Raw genomic sequence first — 22,923 nt, forward strand, 5'->3', positions numbered from 1 at the left:
TAAAAATATAGTTCTATACGGACTCAACTTATGCGATATGGTCCGTACCACAGATTCCTTGTTTTGCCACTGTATTTATTTATTTGACAAGTGAAGGATTCGAATCACACAATCTCTAACATTGGAAAAACTTACTTAAATTATTGTTGAATGCTGTTTATGTTGATTTGCATTATTGTATGGGGTCCAATTGTGTTTCTAATCATATGCCTTCCTTATGCAAATTCTTTACAAACCAGTAAGATTTCAACAGCAGCTTAAAAATGGCAAAATAAATAAATAAATAAAACAAGACAAAAAGGGGACAAGATACTTATGTTTCTTAAAAGCAACCAAAGTATGATCATTTGAGAGATATACATACATTTAGTGGTTAACTTGTAGAAGGGGACAAGATCTGTAATGGACATAGGACTGGGAAAACAGGACTTATTAAATAGCATACATTTTGTTAAGCTCATTGTTTAGTATTTCAGTATCTGACAACGGATAAGAGTGTGACTGGCTCTCCATTGAAGATCTTCGAATATTTCGTTTGCTCGAAGCCTTAATTCGATGCCTGATCACCCAATAACACATAGTGCCTAAAGTTGCAAACATTATTACCGATCCGATAATGGTAACTCCGATAGCTAACCATCGTTCATCTCCGACCACAACGAATGACAACGCTAAGTATGCCACTGAAACAAGCACACAAGCTAACCACATTATCTTGTTGATAACAGCCATCAACTGCTTCTTTGCCTTGCTTTCAATGACTACAACTGAGGTCTGAACCACCACAACAGCTAGGGAAATGAAGAGGGAAATCGAATCGAAGATGAAGAATATTACGAAAGCCGGGTTTTGGCCTATCCTTGCTTCACCAAGGGAGAGTCCAGGAGGAACGTTTTTTGCATCATCCACATATTGACCAGGAACTTGGAAAATACCAGCAAAGGCAACCGTGGCAATTAACACAGCAACTACAGTAGTGGAGTTTATTGCATTGTTAAGCCCTTCAGAATGCATTTTGTGGAGCCTTTTGACAATCCCTTGGACGTGTTTTCGAGTTTGTCGGGTGTGTTCTAGTTGATTGTGCACTTCATGTTTTATATCGCTTACGGTTTGTTTCAACTCCCGAGCTGGATTCGGTGTTGCAGGCTTAATGAGTCGAGCACTTTGAACCCCATGCTGTTGCAACAAAGCTGCTATATCCGGTTGCCCTGTTTTCTCAGCTGTGTCAAAAGCAGTTTCACCACTTCTATTAACAGCTTTCATGTCGGTTTCTTTGTATCTAAGCAACAACTTAACAATCTGCACCATGAAAGACCACATTAGTCTCTTGCATTGATAATGAAAAAATGGGGTGATTAGTGATTACCTCAATTCTTCCTTTCCTACTAGCTATATGTAAGGCTGTATTTCCTTTAGTATCAACCATATTTATCATCAACGACGGATCAACACCGATCAGTTCTTCAACCACCACAAGATTTTGGCCTTTCACCGCCATATGAAGTGCGGTTTGGCCTTTCTTATCTGTCCTTGGTGCAATCCCGGGTTCACTAGCCAAAAGTGCCTTCACAACTTCTAGATGCCCATTTCTTGCTGCTGAATGTAAGGCTGTTTTACCATTACTCCTTGCTATAGTAGCCAAACCACTACCTGCCTCTAATAAAAATTTCACAATCTCTATATGGCCTTGTGTTGCAGCAGTGTGCAAAGCAGTAGTGTTTGATAAATCAACAGTCATTGCCAATTCTGGATGCACTCCCAGCAGCAGTTTCAAAATCTCTGCAACAATGCCAACCTCAAAAACATCATATTCAGTTATTCACCACCAACACATAAAGTCATATGTAATAAGAAAAACATACCTAAATCTCCTTGTTTAGCAGCAATGTGAAAAGCATCGAAACCATTTCTAGCTTTGATCCCAGCATCTGTAAGATCATAATAGTTAATCATCTCCTCGACCAAATCGACATAACCGTATTCAGCGGCGACATATAAGGCGGTTTCGCCGGATTGGTTCTGTTTAGGCAACAGTTCTTTAAGTTCATCCGGCCCAGTGTTTTTCAATATTTCAGACACGGCAGCAAGATTTCCGGCTCTTGCAGCAGCATGTAGGTTCGTGTCATCACGTTTCCCAGTTAACTGTTTGGTCATCTTTTTCCTACGAGCAGGAACAGATGGCTGCTCGGTTGCTGGTGCCTCCATTGTAATAAAAAATCAATATCAAAATCAGAATTCTTCTTTGCCTAACTTTGTTTATGAATTGAAATGTCTATTGTTCTTCATCTGGCACCAAAATCCCAGATCAAAATTGGTATTTTTGGTCCAAAAAAAACACAACTAATGAAATGAGATTCTTCAGTATCTGGTTCTGTACTGTCTCTTTGCATCAAAAGCTTTCCTATAACACCAAACAGAGGTTTCATTCAATGAAAAACAAATCTAAAGCATAAAAATAAACAATCCCAGAAACCAAAAGCTAACAGAAAAGGAAACTTTTTTTCATCTGTTCATACTCCATTTTTGCAAAAAGAAGAAAATAATTTTGAACTAAAGAACAAGAAAATGAAGAAATGGAAAAGTATGGTTGATAATAATTACCCGAGTTTGAATGAAGGAGCTATTTTTTCTCTCATCCATCAAAAAAACCAAAAGCACCCATATAAGTAAGAAAGCCGTTTTTAATTGAAATTTTCTCGGTTACCAATCACAACACCAAAAAAAAGGGAGAGCAAAAAAAAAACTTCGTTTATGAAGAAGAAAATGGAACAGGAAAAAAGAAAAACAGTTTTTTGGCTTTATAAACATAAAAAGCTCATGTATTTTCAACTTTATTCGAATCTAAACCCCGTCCCAGCCCGGAAATTATAAAAAATATAATCTAACCAGTAAAATGGAGGCTTTTGTAATGGTGATAATCATCGGTTATTAACAATGTAAAAAAAAAAGATTCTTCTTTTTTCTGGCTTATAATCGGAAAAAAAAAATGAACGGCAACAAAAAAAAACCAGCTAAAGCAAGACCACGAAACCAGAGCGATGTGGATTATGAAACCAACGGAAATTAACAGAAGCCACGCGCCTTTCATATCGTTTGAATTAGTGATGCCATTTATTTTATTTGTATAATTAGGTGTTGCTAAGTTTTTACATTACACTGTATTTTTCCCCATTTTTATTTTTTACAATATTAAATATTTTTATAAATATTCACGTCGAATGAAAGTATGTATACCATAAATAATAATAATTAAAATAAGATTTTGTTACCAAAATTCTACACTAAAACCAAACCTACCAAATATGATAGCCACATATTTAATCAAAATGGTAGGTGCATTAAATGCAAAAAGGCATTGTGTATGCTTAATTACTAAGGCTAATATGTACTAATAATAAAACTTTTAAGTTACAACATTTTATTCAATTTTATTTTTATTGGTTATAAAATATTCAATCTAAATTTTTATGTGACTAAAATTATTTTAAGATATCAAATAATAAAAATAGACATGTTTATGGCTCGCCCGAAATTTGGGAGGGTTTGAGTAAAAATATTAGGATTTGAATAAAAATTAATCTCGTTTAAAACAGGAGCGGATTTAGGGGGCCAGGCAGGGCCCCGGCCCCCTAAAATGTAAAATTTTTATTTAGACTCTTAAATTTTTTAAAAATTTTAAATTAGTAAAGATAAAATTACACTTTGCCCTCCTAAAATTATAAAAATCCGATTTAATCCTTTAAAAATTATAAAGATATAGACTATAAAAAAATTAAAATTTCATTCGGCCCCTTAAAAATTTGTTCTGGCTTCGCCCCTGGTTTAAAATATAAGTCGTGCTCGGGCTTGAACATTCAAGGCTTGACCCGTTTTTAAGTTTATAATATTTTATATTATATAATTTAGAACATATTAAAATAATATTAAGATGGCTATATAAAAAATTTTAATAAATAAAAAAAATGTATAAAATTATTTCGAGTCGAGTCAGGCCTAGACAAGCATAAAATTAATATAGACAGTTTTATCTAGAGGCGTGCATGGCCAGGCTACCCGGCCCGGCCCGAAGGCCCGCCCGAAAAATGGGAGGGTTCGGGTAAAAATATAGGTACAAAATATGGGTTTGGGCAAAAAAATGAGGCCCGTTTAGAAAATGGGCCAGGCTCGGGTAAAACTTTTTTGGCCTGGGCCTGGCCCGACCCGGCCCGAATTATATACTAAATATATATTTTTTATTTTTAATCATATTTATATTTTATTTTTAATTTTAATATAATCAATTTTTGTATTGTTTTAAGAATTGTTTTAATATATTTTTTATTTGTTTCTTATTTTAATAGTTGTTTTAAATGTATTGGATGATTTAATATATTTTAAAAAAATTTATTTAATGAAATAAGTTAAAAAAATTTAATATGGGCCGGGTCGGGCCGCGCTCGGACTTAACAATTTTATTTTGGGCAAAGCTTGGACAAAATTTTAGGCCCATATTTTGGGCCGGGCCGGGCCGGACTCGGGCCTAGAAAACAGGCCTAAAATTTTTGGTAGGCCCGGCCCGGCCCAGCACACCTCTAGTTTATCATTTAGTTTGAAATTAAAAAAAAATGTCCATAAAAGTTACCTAAGCAAACTAATATAGTGTTTTTCTAGTCTCTCTTTTTCAATCTATTTAGTATAAAAAAATTCCAAATTAAGCTGGAACCCACGCGCCCTTAGTAGTGCACCTTTGTCCTTACAATTGCCCCCCGACAAATAATGAGACACCCCATATGAAATTTATCCAATTAATGGATAACTGCAGAGGATAATATTGCCTTGATTTTAGTAAATTACATTTAAAATTCTAATTTATCATGTTCCTTCACAATTCTTTAAACCTTCTTTTTATATAATTACAAATGATAATCAGCTTTTAATCAACTTTAAGAAGTGCTTTAACTTCTAAACATGCTTGTTAATAAAACTAATATCTTTATATTAATTGGTTAAAATTTGCTCCGAGTCCCTGTATTCTTCATATTTTTAAAATTTAATCTTTCTAATTTTATTTCAAAAGAATTTAGTCATTCTATTTTTTTAGATTAAAAAATGTAAGTCTAATTATTAATATCATTAAAATTTTTATGTTAAATTTAGATTCATTACAGCTTTATTTTTGTTGCTATAAAGTAATTTTTTTTATTTCAAATTAGGGTTAAATTGTGAAATATATAATAATTCATAATTTTTATTTTGTTAAGGAGTGTCTTTAAAAATTATATAAGGTAATTAATTTATTATTTATATTAAAATATTATATTTAAATGAATAATTGGCAATTTAATCTATCTTTCAATAAATTACATGTGAATACATTATTATATAGTAACATTTAAAATGTGCCCTTAAAACTTTCATTAATATTTTTTTTTCTAATAATTATCAAAAAAAATTATTATTTTAATTTGAAACATATGTTGACAGATTATTTTTTAAAATTTATTTTTAATTTTTTTGTGTGACTAAATGGACAGATTTTTTTAGTGGGTACAAAGACCATAGAAGTCAATTTTTCTGTACGAATTAAGTGATCATATTCATGTCATTATCAAGCAATTTATATTAAAATTAATTTTTTTTAATTTTTGTGCTAATTATTTGATAATAGCATGTAACATGCCGATTGCTTCTAGGCAAATTAAGCATTTATTATATAGTTTTTTTTTGGTATATATCGTATAATATATTTAAATGATAGAAATTAAGAAACAAAGGAGTGAAAAGGTCAAAGTCAAATGTAAATAAGAAAGAAATAATATTTAAAATAAACAAATTTTGAGAGTTGATGTGAGCTTCTAGAATGGGTCTTTGTTTTAGTTTGATTTAAAATTATGAAAATATATAAAAATATATAATTCAAAGTCAATTTAATTATAAGTGGAGTGGAAAATGATTTGTGTGGAATAGAAATGAGTGGAAGTATAATAAATTAATTAGTATATTTGGTTGAAAAAGCTAGTGTAATTAGCATAAGATACAATTTTGTTAAGGTTAATGTACCGTTTGATATCTAAGTTTGGTTTTAAAATTTAATACGGTACTTGAGTTTTTCTTTGTCCCAATTTCTTACTATGTTTGACTATAAGGTTTAAGTCTAACTATGCAATTTCAACACGAGGGCAATACTTGAATCATTGATTGTCGTATGGTAAAGAAAGGACACAGGGCAGTGAATTAGGTCTTGATTGAGTAGACAAACGTTTTTCCAAAGGATGCCACTTGGGAGAACTTAATGGAGCTTTAGAGGAGGTTTTGCTTCTTTTCATCCTTGAAAATGAAAGGGTAAGGTTAAATGATACTCCCGTTTTGGGCATATTAAAACTTAAGTGATACGGTGCATATCACTTGGTTGTTATAACAACCTTTAGTAATGACTTGGAAATCCATTTTGTAACTGCCTTCTCTGATTGGCTATTTAAGGCTGACAAGAGTTAGTCGTTGATCATCCAAGGAAAATATTAGAAAACTTGTTTCTTTCTTCTTCTCTCCTTTTCCCTTTTGTTCCCTGTCAATTTATTCTTCTGTATCAGGAACATGAAAAAATAGCTCTTGAAGTTTTACCCTTCACATAAACGATCTCAACAATGAAGAGGTGTGTCTAGCCATGAAGAAGCTACGACCGAAGTAATGTGACAATCATATGGCAAAATCGATGGATTGAGGTAGTTCTCTATGGATCCTGTGAATCCAGTTTGATAAAAAAGGAAAATGGGAAGTAAAGGATCATTTCGATAAAGAGAGGTCAAAAGAATGAAAAGTTTAGAGACAAAACTAGACGACAGAAACAAAGAGATCAGGATCGTTTAGAGAGTTTAGGTTAGGGGAATGAAACTTAATTTTATTTTTTTTGTTAAAAGTTTTGAAGTCCTTTACTTTGGCTGACGGGTTTTTTTATGTAGTGCCATGTAGCATCCCATGATTAGATCACTTTTCAAATAATGTCAGCATTTAACACCGTTAAAATTAAGTATCAAAACAATAAACGAGATAAAAGTTCAAGTATCATATTGGACAAATTGAAACTACATGTAATACATTAATAATATTGTTAAAATACATGAAGATTTGTAGCCACTAACCCTTTTTTTTTGTGAAACCACTAACCCAAATATTATCTTAACCCATTCTGTTATTCATTTATTTTTATTACAATCAAAACTGCAAGAGAAAGAAAAAAAAAGTACTTAACATTGAAGGAAGCAAGAAAAGCTTTATACTTTAAGGGTCTATCCTTAAAATTAGCTAACCTTACAAGCACGGAGTTAACTGATAAAAAGTTTGATCACTTAAAACGAATTTTCAAATTTAAATTAGTGTTAGGAAAACTTTATCCCCAGTACACTACAAATTAATCCGACTATAATACGAGTATCAAATATCCGCGAGACAAAAAAAAGGTAACAATAGAATTGAAGTCACGTGGAGGCGAAACAAGCATAGTAAGTAAAGTCCAAAACAAAAGCCACCATCCCTAATAGCTATTCACATGGTTTAAAAATGAATGTTCCCAGACAATGTGTCTTTCTTTAAATCACTATGCTCTACCACATGTTGATGTCATTCTTTTTCTATTCTCAAAAGTCATATAGATATCAATTATCTTATTCCTATTTTTCATTTTTTTTTCCAAATTTATGCAATTATAAGATCATTATATATATATATACACACAATGAGTATGATCATATCGAAAAGGATCCAGTGTTGCAGTCTTAGTGAATGGGCGGTTTTTGTTGATCATTGACTCACCCAATATGAAATAGGTGTAGCTACTGCTAGTAGGGAGTGGTGGGAGCTAGAAAGGGCCATTTTAATGGTCAAAAAACTTGAAAGCAACTGGCAATTTTTGTATTATTGATTGGAATTGGAGACATGCTTTGTCTTATAAATGTCTTATACAGAATATATGCTTTTTTTTTTCACGTACAAAGGACCCCAGCTAGTGGGTAATTGTAATAAAATTTTGTAGCTCTAGCTTGGATATATGTAAATATATATATTTATGTACAAATCCGAGTAACATAAGCAATATAGTAAAATATAAACTATTAGTGCCACCATATAGGAGCCATGTATCTCCATACCATTTCTGCATACCCATGAATCATTTAGCTTTGCTGTCACTGACAGAAAATCTGCATTATCAGGGGACAAAGATAGACTGCGTAAATCTCTTTTGGTCCAAGCTTTGCTTACGGTGTAGCAGTGCAGCTTGTTTGATTCCAAGCGCCCTAATAATGCTCTAAATGAATAACCATCGGTTTTTTTCACTTACTAAGTTAAATAAATAAACATAAATAAATACACTAAACACATAAAATTCATAGACAATCTCGCTTATATTTGTTTAATAAATCGTTTTTTATACATTATCAAAGATGAAAATGAGAGTCATACGGTTTAAAACTGTATGAAATGATTATCATATGATTAAAATTATTATTGTTTGCGCTTATTTTATTTTATTAATAACATAACCATTAAATTTTGTGCTTATTTTTTATCTAAAAAATAAGAAATATGTTAAATTATAATTTATTTGTTATTATTCATAAACATATTTTTAATTATTTGTTTTTAAGAAAAACAATTTTAAAAATAAATAAACCAACATCAACATTCATTTAAGCCTATTTCTTTTACGGCCCTACACTTTTAACACTTCGGTTTACGTAGTGACTGCCATAAATATCGCTTATAAGAGGGAATGTAGCCCATGCTGCTCAAATTCTTTATATTTAGGCTTTAGGCTTATGGCAAGACGGAATTTACCCCATGTTACTATCACTTCGTTTCTCTTGAATTAATGTCTCCTACACTTAAAAATGGCCCACAAAAGAAAAACTAGGCATTCCTATTCGTCCCTGTATCCGATATTCACACTGGAGTCTAGAGTAACATTCATTTTAGCTTATTAACCGATCATTGTCCACCATTCAGTTGAAATATGTGAGATTCATAAGATCTAATGAATGCGTTCTACTTCATCTACAATAATCTTTCAAGACTGTAAACTTTGCACAATATTTTCTGCTTTAAGAGTTAGTATAAAAATCTCTAAGGTTTGCATTGCTAGTACTCAAGTGAATTTGGGCACTAACCCTTCAATCTTCCTCGACCAAGCATGATAAAAGCAAACAGTAAGCCATAGAATTATAAAAGAAAGGCCTAACCAACACTCTTTATACTCCATAATTCAGAATTGTAAGAAACTTAAACATAATAGGGAATGTTATGAAGAAAACGAAAATTCAACAACACAAAACTTCAACAATAACCTCGAGTAGTCACTTTGAAACTAACATAAAGGTATCCATCCTAAGTCAAATTTCAAGCTTATACCTTAATGGCATACTTCCTCATCGGAAAGTACATCTCCTTCTTTTTCTCCCGCTCGGTTTTCAAAGATTGCTGTGTACAACAAAACATAAGAGGTCAATATCAAAAGCAACAGATATAACTATCGTGGAAATCTAGTGACCAAATAAAAAATGTGTAATGACATGCAGTTATGATGGTTGATCGATTTAGTATAGGAGAAAGGGAGGAGCGATATACAAAATTTTTTAAGAGACTTGGAGAAAATAAACATGTTCTTGATAAAAAAAACATAAATAAGCTTTTAATGGTCAAATTCTATAGAAGGTTACCGTACCATACATTTTTGGCAGATTGATTCTTACTATAATTTGATCATTTCTAGTACCTCTAATTCTCAAAATATGTATTTTCAATCCTAAAACCAAGTAGCCAACTCATTCGATTAAATCAATCAAACGTGATGACATAACATATACCCCCTTAAGGAATGTACAATAATCGTCAAACTATACAAAACAATGCAAAGGATATGCATCATCTCACCATATATTTTAAATTAAAAAAACCATGAAACAAAGTTAACCTCGAGACTGAAGCCCAAATTTCGAAAACTAGAATGATTAAAAATTATTGAATTATAATAGAGGGCTAAACCAAATCTCAGAGTACAGGAACCTTTAATGCAATTTGACCAGTTTTAATTTGATCATTAAACATAGTACCAAGCCAAGATTATTTCACTTTTACGAGTGTCTTCCTTCATTTGTAAAAGAAGAGAAAATTCCCAACTAAAATAGCTAAAATAAAAGCATATAAACATGTCCATAACAACAAAATCAAAAACCTTGAGTTCATATGCAAAAATAAACATAGTTATTAAATCATGAAATGCCAATAAATTAGGTAACAAAAGCTGTTAAGCTAAGTCAACCATAATGAAGATGATCCATAGCTAACCTGGTGCTTGGTAAGGCGGCGGCGAATAGCTCTGGTCTTCTTGGGACGGAGATCAAGAGGCAAAAACTTCTTGTTCTTATAAGCTTCCCTCAAAGCAGCCTTCTGTTTTTGGGATATCACCGTCAATACTTGTGCAATGGATAGCCTCACCACCTTACTAAAAAAATAGAACCCACGAAGAACAGATCAAAACCCATAATAAAACAATGAAAAAATGATAAGGAAAAAGTAGGAATTGAGTTACATCTTGGAGAGCTTATTGGGGGCACCACCAGTGACCTTGGCAACACGAAGGAGAGAAAGTTCGGCTTTTAAATCCTTGAGCTGACTCAACAGCTCTGTCTTTGATTTGTTCCTTAACTCGTGCACCTTGATCCTTGCTATAAACAATGAAACAATAGATTAAAAATAATAAACATTGACAAATCAAAAAATGGGATTTCTGTTATTGATGTTTACCCATGGCTGCCTGCCTCTGTTTTCTCTGTGAAGTGAAGAAGGTGTGAAAAGTGCAGCGATGAAGGCTTTAATATCGGCTTCCCAGAAAACCCTAATTTGCATCAGATGTGTGAAGGCTACTTTAAATTTTTTTCTTGGGCTTTGAATATTGTTCTGGGTTCATGAAAGCCTATCTCTTTTATGCCTTTTAATGTCCAAATTGGTTGTAAAAGAAACAAACTGAAGAACCCAAAATGCAAATGGAAATTAAAGGTGGACTTAAGCCCATAATATATCTAAGATTTAACTACTCCATAGAGAAAAGGGAAAACTATACTAGTAATCATTTAACTATAATTTTTTTTCTTTTTTGGATCACCTAATTATAAAAAGTTACAAAATAGTCACTCAATTATTTAATTTTATCTTTTTTGGTCACCTAATTATCTTGGACTTTTGGGTGTTTCTATTTTTACGTTAGTCTAAATAATCATATTGTAACTTTTCATAATACGGTGACCAAAATAAAAAAAAAACATAGTTCGATGACCATTTTGTAACTTTTCATAGTTGAGTAATCTCTACTGTGGTTTACTCTTGAAAAAAAGGTTTTTACTGTCCATATCTCAAAGATTCAAATATGCGTTTTCTTCCTAAGAGTGCAATGTGTTTTACCATTGCACTCATGTTGTTTGTATAGAAAAAATAATCAGATGACTGTTTTGTAATTTTTTATAATTGAATCAACATTTTATAAATTGATATTTATTGAATGAAAGGCAACAACATATCTCTCAAGCAAATAAAACTCTAATAAATGCTAGGTCTAAACCCGAAGTTGTGGGATATGTTATCTAAAGAATAATTTGTATAGACAACTTAGCTAAACCCTGAATCCATATGCCGGAGCAGTTGCACATACATTCCTTTTTGTAAACAAAACACACATAAATGAAAGTGGTGCTGGGTGGACTATCTATCCATAGCCTTCAAGAAAAATTCCTCTTCCCTCAAAAATTTCGATTTCTTCATATTCGATGTTGCAGCTGGATTTCTCTTAAACCATTGGCAAACTCGAATCACAAAAGAATTAGATGTGGTAATTGGTGTGAAATCGGACCTGAAGATATTAAGCAATCTTTTTCACAGTACAAGAAGCTCCATTTTGTGTTTGTTGTGGAGGAGGGGATTTCAATGATGTATTTTTCAAGTTCTTCGTATACACGGAGCCAAACACTATGACCTGAAATAGACAAGAATGTAGAACGAAATGTTTGCCGAGACTTACCGCTCCAATCCATTGTTCCCAACTAGGGGGATGGCCGAACCACACATATGAAAGCATGACGCTCACCAGCTTGAACAACAGAGTGGAGGAATCACCATCCGTCGGAAAATATAGCATTACGAGAAACGAAAGAATGAACTTTGGATGATACTTGTCTCGTCTCATTATGGCAGCAAACCTGAGGGCACCGAATGTACGGATCGTATAAGAAATAAAAAATTGACTGGCTGTTCCGGAATTCGAAACTGATGATCTTATCATCGGTTTAAGCCTATCCAATCACTAACAGTGGAAAGTAGAGCAATATCAAGGTGGAAGTAAATGTTCCTGTAATATAAGACCTAAACAAAACCACGAAAAGTTGATCACAATCAGTAATCAATCAGAAAAATGCAAGGCAAACAAATCAGAGTTAAAGGTGAAACTATAAAACATTTGATCATCTACGACAGCAACCATCAAAAAGAAGATTCCCTTCATCTATAGCAATGCATCATGTATGACAGCAACCATGAAATAGAGCAAGCTAAGTAGTATGGTTCAACTCAAAAATATAATATATATATATATCCAAAAGTACCCCTTCCACTATTCAAACTCTTATATAAAGCATAAACAAAAGAAATCATGTAAACAAAATGAGCCCTGTTGACAAAGACCAGAATTTTACCGGAAATAGTATAAATACTGAGCAACCTAGGGTTACCAAAAAAGCCACCAAATAGTCAAAGCCCTTATATGTCTCCTGCATGATGAAAGTGCCCCAAATCTGCACCAGAGAGAGAGATTTATAAGTACAGTTTGCCACTTAAAACCGTAACAACAAATAAGGGGGACTGACATTAACCATCCATTGGTTGTAACACATGCATCCCGAAACTTACAGAACCATTTCAAAATATCATTTGTGCACATTTAGCAAGAGTCTGGACTGGAAAGCTGACTACTTGAGGGCCTGGATCACAGGGTTGCCATCATTAAAATTATCATACAAACACGATATCTGAAGGTTCTTTTTCAGAAATTTTATATTCAAATACAAATGTTGAGATGATTAAAATGTACTGTACAGTGCAACATAATAGTATTGAACACTTGTACTACCTCATACTGACATGTTGTGGTTAGGATGTTTTATACTGATATAAGGGCGTACTTATAGACTAAAGAGGGGAAAATCAAAGTATTAGAATATGTCAGACAATCTTGCCATCTTTTACGCAATATGGTTCGTTTCTTGGCTATTTCACAAGGGCATAAGGCAATGTTTTAGCCAAAAAGCGAAATGGATAGCATAAATAGTCGGAGCAACTTGCCTATAGCAGTTTACATACCAATAAAGAACCAGTGAGACAGCAGATGGTGTGATGCGGTTGCAGAAAAGGAGAAATAACGAGTACTTCAAATATTCATTGGTTACCCCATACGGGACTCTCATGAGTCATGATCTTTTCCTGCAGGAAAGTAAACTTCCATTAACACCTTCAACAGAAGAAACCAATCCACATGCACTAAACATGACTGGAAAAAACAGATGTTAACAAGTATTTACACAACTCTCCCTTGAAGGATGATCATGGCGTTACTACCATAGTCAACTTTTTTTAGTATGTCTTTTAGGCATAGCTCCGACTAGGCCTTATAAAGATCAACTTGCTTACAGCTTATAAAGATTTAATTAATTTTTCTTTCGGGAGAAAAAAAAAACACTGAACCTGTAAAATTCCATAGATAACAAGAGTAACCGTGATTCCACTGAAAGCAAAAAATCCTTTCCATGTTTTGTTCTCTGTCACCCCTTCGTAGTCGGTAATGGTTGCTAAAATATTAGTAAATTTACGTTTTAGTCACTCAACTTCAAAAATTATAAAATTTTCATTGAACTATTTAAAGTTTTTTTTATTTAAGTCACTAAACTATTCAAAAGTTTTTATTCAAATCATTGGGCTATTAATTTTTTTTTTTTAAATTTGACTAGTAAGCTCCAAGCGATTATTTGACAATTAGCATGATGGATTAGTAACTATCTACGAGTAGAATAACATACCTTAGACCTAAGTTGATCCGAAAATTAGTATCAAAGATCGAAGAAAAAAGTTATTTGGATTTTAATAGGCAAATTCGTAACGTTTAAAGTTGTTTTATAAAAAAATAAACTGCAGAAGGAAAAGAGAATGAGAGTTTTCGATTGGTGTAGACGATACGAACAAAAAAGATCATACAACAATGATTTCAACAGCCTATTGACTTAAATGAAAACTTTTGAGTCATTTGATGACCATTTTGTAACTTTTAAAAGCTGAATAACTAAAAAATAAACTTACCAATAGTTTAGTGATACTAGGTGTAGTTTACCCAAAACATATTTACGGAAAAAAAATCAGGCCCATACGAAATGAACCCAGGTTAGCAGCGCCCATTGGACATTAAAGTAAGTTCGAGAACCCGAACCGCCTCATCTTCTCCACTCTTCCCATCGACATCTAACTCTAGACGACTCATTAGCTTCTCCATTGACAGGTCCTTCTCATTTCTCTCCTCTTTCGATTGTTTTTTTAAAAACAAAATTTCTAAACTTTTTTTGTCTGCAATTCATTTATTGTTTAGATTTTAGAAGGTTTTGAGGAAGCAGCAAGCAATGGCCCCAAAAGGTATTTCAATTTGGATTTTAGCTTTTACTGATTTTGAATTACTTTCGCTCTCACTAAATATGAGTATTCTTCTTTACTATTGTGCTTCATGGGAAAATTCAAAATGAGCTCAAAGTTAACTTTAGTTTCATTGGATGTAATTATGAACTTGATGATGTCTCTCAAGCAAAATGCATCAAAGCTAAAGGTTTATATTATTGGTTCATTGTTTTTATAGTTTTAAAAGTTGTATCTTTGGGTTTATTATGGTTCATTGTTTTTTATTGGAATATGTAGTTGCTGCCCTCTTTGAATATCACTAGAGGCCAGCCAGTTACAATTTCTTTTGAAGTGATTTGTGTTGGATATTATTTTTGCAGTGGCATTTGTCTATGCAGGGGGGAATCCAGAATTTATTTTAGGGGCCAAAATTGAATTATAATTTTTGAGATGTCAAATATAGATTTTATCATGTATTAGTTTATGATTTTATAATTTTTGAAAGGATTAGGTATACTTTTTTTTTTCATTTTTTGAGGGGGCCAAAGCATAATTTTCCTTTATATTGATTTATAATTTGATCATATATAAGGGGTTAGAATTGAAATTTTCCCATTTTGGGGGCTCTGGCCCCTGTCTGCCCCTTGGTATCAGCCTGTGTTTATGTTACTCTCTCTCAGGTGTGTGTCAGGTGCGAGTATATGTACGACATAGATATTTGCAGTTTTTTTAAAGTCATTTTCGTGTATTTAGAGAGTTATCTGAGGGCCATATGCCTATATCCATGTATGAAAGAGTTGAAGGAACATTGGTATTCATAGCTCCTGTTCGTTAATTACACCGATTGTTGTATATTACGCAGTCGAGAAGAAAGGAGATCCGAAGGCACAGGCCTTGAAAGCTGCTAAAGCAGTGAAATCCGGTGTCACTTTTAAGAAGAAAGCAAAGAAGATCCGAACAAAGGTTACATTCCATAGGCCAAAGACATTGAAGAAGGACAGGAACCCTAAATATCCCCGCATTAGTGCTCCACCGAGGAACAAGCTTGATCATTATCAGATCCGTAAGTTTCCCCTCACAACTGAGTCAGCAATGAAGAAGATTGAAGACAATAACACTTTGGTTTTCATTGTTGACATTCGTGCTGACAAGAAGAAGATAAAGGATGCTGTAAAGAAGATGTACGATATTCAAGCCAAGAAAGTAAACACCTTGATCAGGTAAAAGTTTTTATCCAGTCTTTTGTTTCATAGCTCAGGATGTTCTATCGTTTGATATTATCATTTGTTCGCACGCAGTTGTAGACCAGTAAGTTATTCAAAAGAATGATACATTGCGTATGCCTGTTATTGGATTTCTTGTCTTCTTTCATGCTTTGCGGCCGTTAATTGTTATTGTCGTGTTTCTTATGAATCCAGGCCTGATGGCACGAAGAAGGCATACGTTAGGTTGACACCTGATTATGATGCCTTGGACGTGGCAAACAAAATCGGAATTATCTAAGCGTGTCGTCGTTCTGTATCTAGCTACCTTGTTTCGAGCATTTAATTTTGTTTTGGTTCAAAAGAGTAATTATGCAGTGAGACTTCTGAACATTGAGTTTTAGTTTTAGCTCTTAAAGATTGTAGCCATGCGTAACTCCAACTTGATGAGTTTTCACTTTTAATTGACTTGTTTTGACATATATATATATTGGTAATGATGATTCAGTGCTCCAATGCTGGCTTTAGCTTCTTCTTTTCCTCCTATTCCTTCATATTAGGCTTGGTTGGTTTGGATGAATTAACGATGTTGTAGCATGAGACAAAAAATAAACTGAATTTATCGCACCGCACTATCTATCTACACATAAACTCAGTTTCAATAATATTGTTTTTAAAAATTGAATTTACATTCTTTCTTTAGAAATATAATATATCTTACCATCATACTAAATACTTCTTGATAAATAATGTTTTTACATCTATCTAAAGTTTCGAATTTTTTATGAAGGGTGTGAACATTTAGGAATTATATTTGTGGTCAAAAGTGTTGAATAAAATTGATAAAAGTATCATGGCGATCTCTAAACTAAAATTTAGATTATAGTTTGTTTCATCTATTAAAAATGAGCAAATTAATCTTTGTATATTAGATTAAATAGTAAATTAATTAGTTAAAATTTTATTCATTTTTACTATTAAGTACTTACGTGGTAGATAGAACAAAACAAACAGTGACAGATGTCATGTGTACTTCATATTAATTTATAAAGACTAATTTTGTTTAAATAGATAGAATTTTATGAATTTTATAAAAAAATTGATAATTTTTTAATATGCGGTGAAGTAAATGAAAATTTAATAAATAAATTATTTATATTTAAATAAAAAATAAAATAAAATCTAATTCTTAATAACTTTTACCAAAGAAGTTACCGTAGCCAACCGGTTAAGTGGCATTTAACGTTAAAGAAAAAAAAAAGCACTTATTTGATGTGGCGCGCTTTAACACCAAGTGAGTGCATAATAATCAGCAAAACTATGTTGTTTGTCCTCGATAAAAAAATTTGTTATTTGTCTAAATAGAAGCTAAATTATGTCAATTCTTTTAAACCGTGATACTGGAAAGATAATTTTTTTTTTTATAATTATACTGAAAATTTTGGAGGTTGCGGAAGCCGCCCGTCTCCCGCGCAACGGCGCCTATCTGATGTCATCCGCCCATTTGCCCTTTTCGTCAACCATAATCCAAAGACGCAAACACAACGCCAAGTCAGCAATCCGCGTCTCTAAAATGGGATCACAAAACATCCGAACCATCTCCACCGTCAACTCACTCTGAGTACTCAATCCATCCAACGGTTCAAATGTACCACGTCATCGATCCCCGTGAATGTTGAAAATCCAATTACCGCGCCACTACTGTTTATATAATGACCGCCTAACTTTCCATCGCAAATATCAAATCTTATTTTCCTTCGAATTTCAGCATTCTCTCATTCTTTACCCGGAACACAAATAAACACTAAGAACAAGACAATGGCACCAAAAGCTGAGAAGAAGCCAGCTGAGAAGAAGCCAGCTGAGGAGAAGAAGACGGTAGCTGAGAAAGCCCCCGCCGAGAAGAAGCCAAAGGCAGGCAAAAAGCTTCCCAAGGAAGGCGGAGCTGCGGCCGGAGACAAGAAGAAGAAGAGGGCCAAGAAGAGTACTGAGACCTACAAGATCTACATCTTCAAGGTCTTGAAGCAAGTTCACCCTGATATCGGTATCTCAAGCAAAGCTATGGGAATCATGAACAGCTTCATCAATGATATCTTTGAAAAGCTTGCCCAAGAAGCGTCTAGGCTCGCAAGGTACAACAAGAAGCCTACCATCACTTCCAGGGAAATCCAGACCGCTGTTAGGCTTGTACTTCCCGGTGAGCTTGCGAAACACGCCGTTTCTGAAGGGACCAAGGCCGTCACCAAGTTTACTTCTTCTTGAAAAATGTGATTTGTGGTTAGTGTTAGGGTTTTCATTTTAACAGTAGATCGCGTTGTTTTTCTGTACCGTTGTGAATCATTCTGCTCTTCTGTTATATGATTCCGTGTGTATTTTGAAGATGGATCTGCTCGATCTTGATTTGAACATGTTAGAATTGAATGCAATTAAATACTAAAATTTAGCATATTTTCTTGGAAAATTTAACAGAGCACTTTAACAAAAAAGCATTGGAATTCGAGCCTAATGTGTCAGAATTGCACATGCCTCACTTATTTCCAGCTTGTTGGACTTAAAGCTCAGCCCCCTTACTGATGTTGATCCATTTGGAATTTAGTCCCATTCTTCGAATGTTGATCCATTTGGTTTAGAAGTTACTAATGGAATCTTTGATTGGTTTATTATCAGATTGTGTTGTAAGTAAATGTGTGGTATACGAACAAACAATTTTAGCTAAATATCGTTAGCTAGAGATGTTGTTAGGATAATCTTTATTCATATAGTAAATTTAAATGTTATTTATTAATTGAGCATATCAAGATTTTTTGTGAATATTTTGTGACATATCAAGATTTTCTACTCGTCCAGTTTTTATTCTGTTAATTATGAATAGTAGCACGTAATTATTGATCTAGTCTCAATTGATTCCGAGTAACTTTATCGAGATCAAAAGTAAATAGTGCAAAAGCTTCTAATTCGTTGAATTTGATTAATTCCAATTTTGATTTACCAATTACTTGTTTCATAGCTTTAATTTAAGTCACAAATTCTATTTTAGAGACTGAAATTCTCACATTAATAGTAGGTCTGATTTTAGCATTAAATACATCAGTGGGTGAGAATATTTGTCCATGTGTAATGAAAATCATATTTGTCCAAGAAATCCTCTTTGAGAGGTCCATAACCTTTTAGTGTAGAAAATTGTTGGATGATTAGAATCCTTCATATCGTATTAGATAGATTATATATAGTTTGTCTTCTAATTTTATTTAGAAGTATTTAGTTGATACTTGAATTCGTATTTTGTCACTCAAAGTATTATTTTCACACTAACACCATTAGTTTGTGTTAACATATTTTTTTGTAATCAATTCGATAGTAACACATAATAAACTCTCAGTATGACACTTGATGAACATAAATTAAAAATTATTAAAATATGTTAATTAATTTTTTTAAAAATATACTTTTTCTAGACAAGTTTAAGAAGGCAAACTACATATTAATCCTTAAAAAATAATGTTGTTAACAACGTTAGTGAGATATTTCAAATTCAAGTACTAATTAGGTACCAAAAAAAATCAACTAAAAACTTTGAGATAAACTACATATTAACCCAATTAAATGTATGTATGTACCAGTACAGTGTTGTTTATTATATCACTAATTTTTATACATTTATACAATTGAAATAGGGAGAGACTTGCTTGGAGTTGGCCACACAGAGGTGTCTGGATGGACCAAGCGTAAGAAGGATTCCACAATATTAAAGGATCATTGTGGGGCATTTTCAGTTTACTCTAGGCTCACATGTAATTGAAGCTTTTTCTTGGTTGAAGTATTTAGGTATTAAACATTGTCGTTGTAGAGTCGAACTTAATGCTCTAAACTCAAACATAATTTTGCAGTTAAAATCATAATTTCTAACAAATATATTTTTAATGGACTTGTAGGAACGTCAATAAAACAACTCATCACTAGAAAAAGGTATTTTAGTATATGCAAACCATTTTATCTATTGAAGTTTCTTCATCTTATATTGTGGATATAAAGATCTTTTGTTAGTAGTAAAGGAGATAATTATAAATAATTACATTGAGTAAAACGATTTAACTTCTATTTAAAATTTAGGATGAACTAAACACACGACTACCTATTAATTTATTATCATCTCAACCACCACACTAGTCAACAGCTAAACCCACCATTAGCCTCCACCATCGCCACCATTCTTCACCCTGCCCTAAACATAACCCCATCGCTACAGTCCACCCTTCAAAAATCATACCTAAAGTCCCTACTACTCACTAAACATAAAAAAAGCCCCCAGTCCAAAGTTGAAAAACAAAAAAGAGAATAAGTCAGAAAAAAGAATGAAGAAAACATATTAAGAGAAAAGAAAAAACATCTGATAAAATCGGAGCTTCCACAGGTCTCCTTTCAAATTTGAAAAATAGGTACGGCGCCAATACCATGAAAAACACCATACCTCCAAACCAGGCAATTGGACAGTCTAAGGAGATTGAAAGTCACTCACTCCTAATTTCAAGGCAAGATTTGAAGAGTTTATAGCCAATTCACACCAAACTAATGTAGAGTTTATGGCAAATTCACACCAAACTAACTTGAGACTTGAGATGAAAAGGAAGAGAAAAGAGTTTTTGTATGCCTAGTCGCGGGAGAAGATCAATGGAGCAAGCAGCGGCAACTGCAAATCTCGAACGATAACGGATATTGAATTTTGATTGAGGACGAAACGAATTTTTTTTGGAGGCAAAATTTCCATCTAACAAAATCAAATATTGTGCGGAAATTTTATAAATTGAATATTTTTGTGTGCTTGCAACCAATGAAAACCTATTTCACAGACATTGGTGGCACTATGCCCATGACAATGAAGTGGTTTCAACAAGGAATCTCATAGGCTTGTTGTGTTATTATGCCCTTCGGCTAAAGTAATCTCGAAGGTTTCATTTTTAATATTGTATTTACTTGATACAATGCTTATTGAATTGTAAAAACCAAAACAAATTTACGCTTTTCAAAGAAACTAGATGTTTCATTTCCATTAAAGTAACATACATCATGATAACATTCTAACAATTCCTCCAATTTGCTTACAGCATTCTTCCCCTACACTATGAAAACAATCCCCCCAAAAGGACATACAACTAAGAAAAATAAAGCCCTGTGGATCTAGTCTTTTTTAAAACAAATTAAGCTTTCTTAGGAGACTTGGTGGCCTTTGATGGAGATTTGGGTTCTTTGCCGGCGGCCTTTTCAGTCTTCTTCGGCAAAAGAACTGGGTTGATGTTCGGCAACACACCACCGTGAGCGATTGTTACGCCGGCGAGAAGCTTCCCTAATTCTTCGTCGTTCCTCACGGCAAGTAGAACGTGCCTTGGGATGATCCTGTTTTTCTTGTTGTCACGTGCAGCGTTCCCAGCCAATTCCAGGACCTGAATCCAAATTCAAATTGAGAAACACGAAATTCAAGTATACGAAAACACAGTTAAAGGATTTCAATTTAATTTGATATACCTCAGCAGCCAAGTACTCAAGAACAGCAGCCAAGTAAACCGGGGCTCCGGTTCCAACACGCTGTGAATACCTTCCTTTCTTCAAGTAACGGCCGATCCTACCAACGGGGAACTGGAGACCAGCTTTGACAGACCTTGAAACGGGCTTCTTCTTCGGGCCACCACCTTTCCTTCCTCCGGCTCCCTTCTTTACTTTTCCTGAAGTTTCCATTACTTCGAAACGACCCAAATGCTTCGTTAACTTAAAACTCTTAGCTTTAGAATTAGAGGATATTGATTGGTACAGGAGAACTGAAGAATGGAATGGACGTCTCGGTATTTTATAGCAGTGGATTTGGTGGAGATGGTGTGAAGCAGGCGAGGAATGAGTGCCGTTAGATGGGAACTTATTCGACGGTTCAAATTTAGATATTGGCGATCCGTGCGATCTCCAAACAACCAATGAGAAACAAACTATCAATTTTTTGAATTTTTATCTCATTCTGAAGTAATTTGGGCGCCATTTACAAATTTTTTGGTTTCCCGCTTCTGAATTTCGGGTTCTTTTGAAGGCATTTGTGGTTAGACATATTTGTTCGTCATTTTAGAATTTTCAGGTTGAAAGTTCAATTACTAAAAAATATTAAATTATAATTATGGGTAATTATTTAATACACTATAATCGGAGTTTTTTAAACTCTACAGGTGAGTTGAAAGTGAAGGTTAAAATACTATAGAGACACTTCTACTAAGAGTGAAGGTATATTTTTGTTTCTCAGCTCAAAATATGGATAAATTAATTCGTATACATTTAAGTTAAAAAGTAAATTATTCATTTCTTTTAAAAATTTATTCATTTATACTGTTAAAAATTGGCGACAATGATAGAATAACTAAATAGTGATTCTTGATATGCCACGTGTATATTATGTTAATGTATATGAATCAATTTTTAAGAGTAAAAATAGACAAAAAAATTTTAATAGAATAATCAATGTACTATTTGATCTAGTGTAAAATGGTAGAATTAAATTTAGAAGTGGAAGGTTTGAGTTTGGGTTTTATCATACTCATTAAGATTTACCACCAAACCAAAGCGATTCTACTCGTTATCCATTAAGTAAAAAGAAATTAAAGATAAAAAATGAGACAACAACCCATAAAAATTAAACCTCAATTCTAAAATCAATGACTTCAATTTTAAAAAAGAAGTCAAGATACATAAAACCCTTAAATTATTTTCTAAAAGAAAACGAAAATAATGAGGTAAAAATAATTGTTCGATACAAAACCAATAAGCAAAGAGATAGATAAACAAATAGAGAAAATACAACTTTCATGAAATTAAAGTATTAAAATTGGGGAAAAAAAAGAAAATAATACCTAAATTTCCCCTCTATTTTCTCACTTTGATCGTTGGAAAAAACTTTAACTTCATTTTTCCAGGATTTGTTAACAATTGTATTGAATTTTTAGATGAATGGATTATTCTAAAGAGAGAAAAATACAACAGAGAAAGATAAACAAAAAGATTGAAAATAATTTTAATT

At 33.0% G+C, this 22,923-nt stretch overlaps 5 protein-coding genes and 1 pseudogene across 6 annotated transcripts; 2 read left to right on the plus strand and 4 right to left on the minus strand.

Annotated features, from left to right (window-relative positions):
- Positions 1–318: 318 nt before the first annotated feature.
- On the minus strand, positions 319–3,148 carry LOC107938396 (ankyrin repeat-containing protein At5g02620). Of its 2 annotated transcripts, none has more exons than XM_016871539.2 (4): positions 2,887–3,148; positions 1,863–2,401; positions 1,367–1,779; positions 319–1,299 (listed from the first exon to the last, which is right to left on the minus strand). In XM_016871539.2, exons 2-4 carry the CDS (start codon positions 2,203–2,205, stop codon positions 433–435), a joined length of 1,623 nt encoding a protein of 540 aa, XP_016727028.1. In that variant the 5' UTR covers positions 2,206–2,401; positions 2,887–3,148; the 3' UTR covers positions 319–432. The 2 variants fall into 2 exon arrangements, with proteins under 2 accessions (XP_016727028.1, XP_016727027.1); XM_016871538.2 differs by having other exon boundaries at positions 2,602–3,148.
- Positions 3,149–9,192: 6,044 nt separating this feature from the next.
- LOC107938400 (60S ribosomal protein L35) lies at positions 9,193–10,990 on the minus strand. The gene is made up of 4 exons (XM_016871542.2): positions 10,777–10,990; positions 10,562–10,697; positions 10,318–10,474; positions 9,193–9,450 (listed from the first exon to the last, which is right to left on the minus strand). The coding sequence occupies exons 1-4, from the start codon at positions 10,778–10,780 to the stop codon at positions 9,376–9,378; spliced, it is 372 nt and encodes a 123-aa protein (XP_016727031.1). The 5' UTR covers positions 10,781–10,990; the 3' UTR covers positions 9,193–9,375.
- An 894-nt stretch (positions 10,991–11,884) lies between these two features.
- On the minus strand, positions 11,885–14,463 carry LOC121204577 (UDP-galactose/UDP-glucose transporter 5B-like; annotated as a pseudogene).
- On the plus strand, positions 14,449–16,391 carry LOC107938437 (60S ribosomal protein L23A). The gene is made up of 4 exons (XM_016871606.2): positions 14,449–14,563; positions 14,651–14,694; positions 15,536–15,893; positions 16,092–16,391. Exons 2-4 carry the CDS (start codon positions 14,682–14,684, stop codon positions 16,174–16,176), a joined length of 456 nt encoding a protein of 151 aa, XP_016727095.1. The 5' UTR covers positions 14,449–14,563; positions 14,651–14,681; the 3' UTR covers positions 16,177–16,391.
- Positions 16,392–17,225: 834 nt separating this feature from the next.
- Positions 17,226–18,323, plus strand: LOC107938438 (histone H2B-like). Its single transcript, XM_016871607.2, has one exon. It carries the CDS (start codon positions 17,694–17,696, stop codon positions 18,135–18,137), a length of 444 nt encoding a protein of 147 aa, XP_016727096.1. The 5' UTR covers positions 17,226–17,693; the 3' UTR covers positions 18,138–18,323.
- Positions 18,324–20,892: 2,569 nt separating this feature from the next.
- LOC107938398 (histone H2A) lies at positions 20,893–21,810 on the minus strand. The gene is made up of 2 exons (XM_016871540.2): positions 21,396–21,810; positions 20,893–21,313 (listed from the first exon to the last, which is right to left on the minus strand). The coding sequence occupies exons 1-2, from the start codon at positions 21,603–21,605 to the stop codon at positions 21,071–21,073; spliced, it is 453 nt and encodes a 150-aa protein (XP_016727029.1). The 5' UTR covers positions 21,606–21,810; the 3' UTR covers positions 20,893–21,070.
- Positions 21,811–22,923: the final 1,113 nt, after the last annotated feature.

Source organism: Gossypium hirsutum, chromosome A08 (genome assembly GCF_007990345.1).
Source record: "Gossypium hirsutum isolate 1008001.06 chromosome A08, Gossypium_hirsutum_v2.1, whole genome shotgun sequence".
NCBI lineage: Eukaryota > Viridiplantae > Streptophyta > Magnoliopsida > Malvales > Malvaceae > Gossypium > Gossypium hirsutum.

What these genes read in the sequence shown, in the direction of transcription:
- LOC107938396 (XM_016871539.2), bottom strand. Translation starts at nt 2,205, where the DNA reads ATGGAGGCACCAGCAACCGAGCAGCCATCTGTTCCTGCTCGTAGGAAA. An exon ending in TGCTAAACAAGGAGATTTAG is followed by an intron (nt 1,780 to 1,862) that starts GTATGTTTTTCT and finishes GCATTGTTGCAG; the next exon opens with AGATTTTGAAACTGCTGCTG. An exon ending in GTAGGAAAGGAAGAATTGAG is followed by an intron (nt 1,300 to 1,366) that starts GTAATCACTAAT and finishes TTCATGGTGCAG; the next exon opens with ATTGTTAAGTTGTTGCTTAG.
- LOC107938400 (XM_016871542.2), bottom strand. An exon ending in CCCAATAAGCTCTCCAAGAT is followed by an intron (nt 10,475 to 10,561) that starts GTAACTCAATTC and finishes CTATTTTTTTAG; the next exon opens with TAAGGTGGTGAGGCTATCCA. An exon ending in GCCGCCTTACCAAGCACCAG is followed by an intron (nt 9,451 to 10,317) that starts GTTAGCTATGGA and finishes TGTTGTACACAG; the next exon opens with CAATCTTTGAAAACCGAGCG.
- LOC107938437 (XM_016871606.2), top strand. An exon ending in AAAGTAAACACCTTGATCAG is followed by an intron (nt 15,894 to 16,091) that starts GTAAAAGTTTTT and finishes TTATGAATCCAG; the next exon opens with GCCTGATGGCACGAAGAAGG.
- LOC107938438 (XM_016871607.2), top strand. Translation starts at nt 17,694, where the DNA reads ATGGCACCAAAAGCTGAGAAGAAGCCAGCTGAGAAGAAGCCAGCTGAG.
- LOC107938398 (XM_016871540.2), bottom strand. Translation starts at nt 21,605, where the DNA reads ATGGAAACTTCAGGAAAAGTAAAGAAGGGAGCCGGAGGAAGGAAAGGT. An exon ending in TTGAGTACTTGGCTGCTGAG is followed by an intron (nt 21,314 to 21,395) that starts GTATATCAAATT and finishes ATTTGGATTCAG; the next exon opens with GTCCTGGAATTGGCTGGGAA.